The 2,500-nt window shown below is 40.6% G+C and overlaps 1 protein-coding gene across 1 annotated transcript in view; it reads left to right on the forward strand.

The window, feature by feature from the left end:
- The window catches only part of zgc:153039 (uncharacterized protein LOC767698 homolog), a 33,354-nt gene that overhangs the window by 22,092 nt on the left and 8,762 nt on the right, over positions 1 to 2,500 (forward strand). The window contains exon 9 of the mRNA XM_053507453.1: positions 626 to 750. Coding sequence (XP_053363428.1) covers positions 626 to 750 — 125 coding nt within the window. The remainder of the gene's footprint in view (positions 1 to 625; positions 751 to 2,500) is intronic.

Here is a 2,500-nt window from a genome sequence, read left to right on the forward strand (position 1 = left end):
GTGTGTGTGTGTGTGTGTGTGAGGAGATGTCCTTTAGTGCTACAGGACAAGAGACTCTACTTTATATACACACACACACACTCTCTGCTCTAAGCATTACTGTTTTCCATTTGATGTATTTAATTTCTTTCTCAGTAGAGAACAGAGAGAGGATGGAGAGGGGACGAGTGTTTATCGCTGCCGTAACGTAACCGGGGTTAATTGATTGACATGTTGCTTGTTAAGAGAAACAAGTAGTTATTGCTGGTTACCTGCTGTGGTGTAAGAGGAGTAAAACACTCCTGAACGTGCTGTTGGAGGAGAGTTAGGCGTGTTGGTGTGGTAAAGCTCAAGGACTGTGAAGTTATGTTTGAGTTATTAGTTTAATTTTCTTATTTTATTCTTTTTTTTTTTTTCCTCGACTGCAGTGTCTCAGGGTTCATTAGAAATGCAGAGGTGTGTGTGTGTGTGTGTGTGTGTGTGTGTGTAAGAGTGGAATAGAGAGTAAATCCAGAAATATAGTGGGATTTAACATTGTGTGTGTGTGTGTGCGCGTGTGTTGTAGGTCACTTTGAACTCTCTGCGCTATTCCTGTCTTGAGTAAATGACTTGTATTGATGGTGCGCGTGTGTGTGTGTGTGTGTAGCTGGTGTTGTTTTCCGGGAAGCTGAACACCATCGCGAGCATCGTCACCATCTTCTTCCTGTTGGTCTACGCCGCCGTGGATCTGGCCTGCCTCGCTCTGGAGTGGGCCTCCGCACCCAACTTCAGGTACTCCAAAAGTCATGACCTTTTGACCTCCCACTTGTCTCCAAAGCGTCTCTAGCTCTCAGTATGAGAGAGTTCTTTGATTAGCAATCGATGGCAAAGAACACAACAGAGACGATGTGTGTAGCATCATATCTAATTAATAAATGAGAAGATAAATGAGACGTTCTGAGCCTCTGTGGTCATGATGAACTTGGTGTGATGTAAGCTTGGTTTCAGTTTAGCTTTGGCAGCAGAACATCAACATCCTCATCCTCATCATTATAATGTACCACTGAATATCCCAGTCTCATACACACAACATACAACAAATTTTTATTTTAATTTACAGCAGTGTTGGAATAATCCAGGTTTATCCTGCAGCTCATAGAGACTCACATTTCACACACACTCTGCCCTCCATGTTTGATCAGGGGATAAAGTTTTGGAGGACCAGAGATCAGCATTAGCCACAGCATTGTTCACTGCTTCCAGTACGATCACTTCTTATGTGTGGATGCACCTGCACACGTTTCTTAGCTAAAATGTTAACACGACTTTATCTGAAGAGAACTTTTTTTTTTTTGTCTTTACACACGTCTAGTTATGATGCAACGTCTGTTAGAGTTGAAGGATGTTTTATAGTCATGACCAAATAGGCATTTTTTAAAAATCACTTTTTTGATAATTATTAATTTATAATCTCGAATAATTTTAGATCATTGCTTTTTAAACCAATGCATTGATACTGGATTATTTGATTTTGTTTGTTTCTAATTATGATGTTCGTTAAGTCTCTGATTCTTCAGATCCACTTTTTACGAACACTTACGATCAGAAGACAAATTCTCTGTATGTGACAAATAAAATTTGAATTTGAGGAGAGTCAGGCTTCTGGCTGATGTCCACTAGAGGGCAGAGCTGAGCACATCATCAGGTTTCCCAGAAAAACTGGAGTTTCGTGTGAGACGCGTGTCCATCAGGAGCCTGTAGATAATCTATAAAAATTAACAATGTCAGGAGATTACAGCGTAATGCTGACTGTTTATCAATGTTTTTCACGATTGCTTGCTTACTCATCAAACACCCCTGCCCCGCCTCATCCTGCCCCGCCTCATCCGGCCCCGCCTCGATGAGTGAGCGGGCAATCGTAAAAAAACGTTGATGAACATCAACACCAACTAATATTTTATCATTGTGTAACATGATTTTTATGCAGAAATCACATCACAATACTGCCCCCTGACTGTGCTCACTGGTACTGCACCACACTCTTCACATGCTTAGATCTAAGTGTAGCGGATTTCTAGTTGCAAACCCTGGACATCACGTCAGCACAGCGGCGCCACGGATGGACTGAATGGGACACTGGATTTATTTTTATTTTTTTCTTGTGAGCAATGATTAAATTACCAAGGGACTACAATTGCAGGTAAAAGTGAGAGAGCAACATTACCTCTGCTTCCTTGTTTACATGCACAATGCAACAGGTAAAGGGGAAGTGATACAACATCCGTGGGTGTGTCACCAGTTAAAGCCCCACCTGCAAGAACTGGTAGGATCCTCCAATGCACAGAAATTGTATGATGAATATAAATAGTAAGTAAAACAAAATTTATAGGCAGGGTTAACATATATTTGCATTTTAACAATTTAAAATGTATAGTCTAGGACTTTAATATCCCAATCAACTGGGTACATAATCTAATATAATCCTGTTCCAACACGTCGCTCTTCTTCATTAACACACTCCTAATTAATGCATCTCTATTTA

This window comes from Clarias gariepinus, chromosome 11 (assembly GCF_024256425.1).
Source record: "Clarias gariepinus isolate MV-2021 ecotype Netherlands chromosome 11, CGAR_prim_01v2, whole genome shotgun sequence".
NCBI classification, from domain to species: domain Eukaryota; kingdom Metazoa; phylum Chordata; class Actinopteri; order Siluriformes; family Clariidae; genus Clarias; species Clarias gariepinus.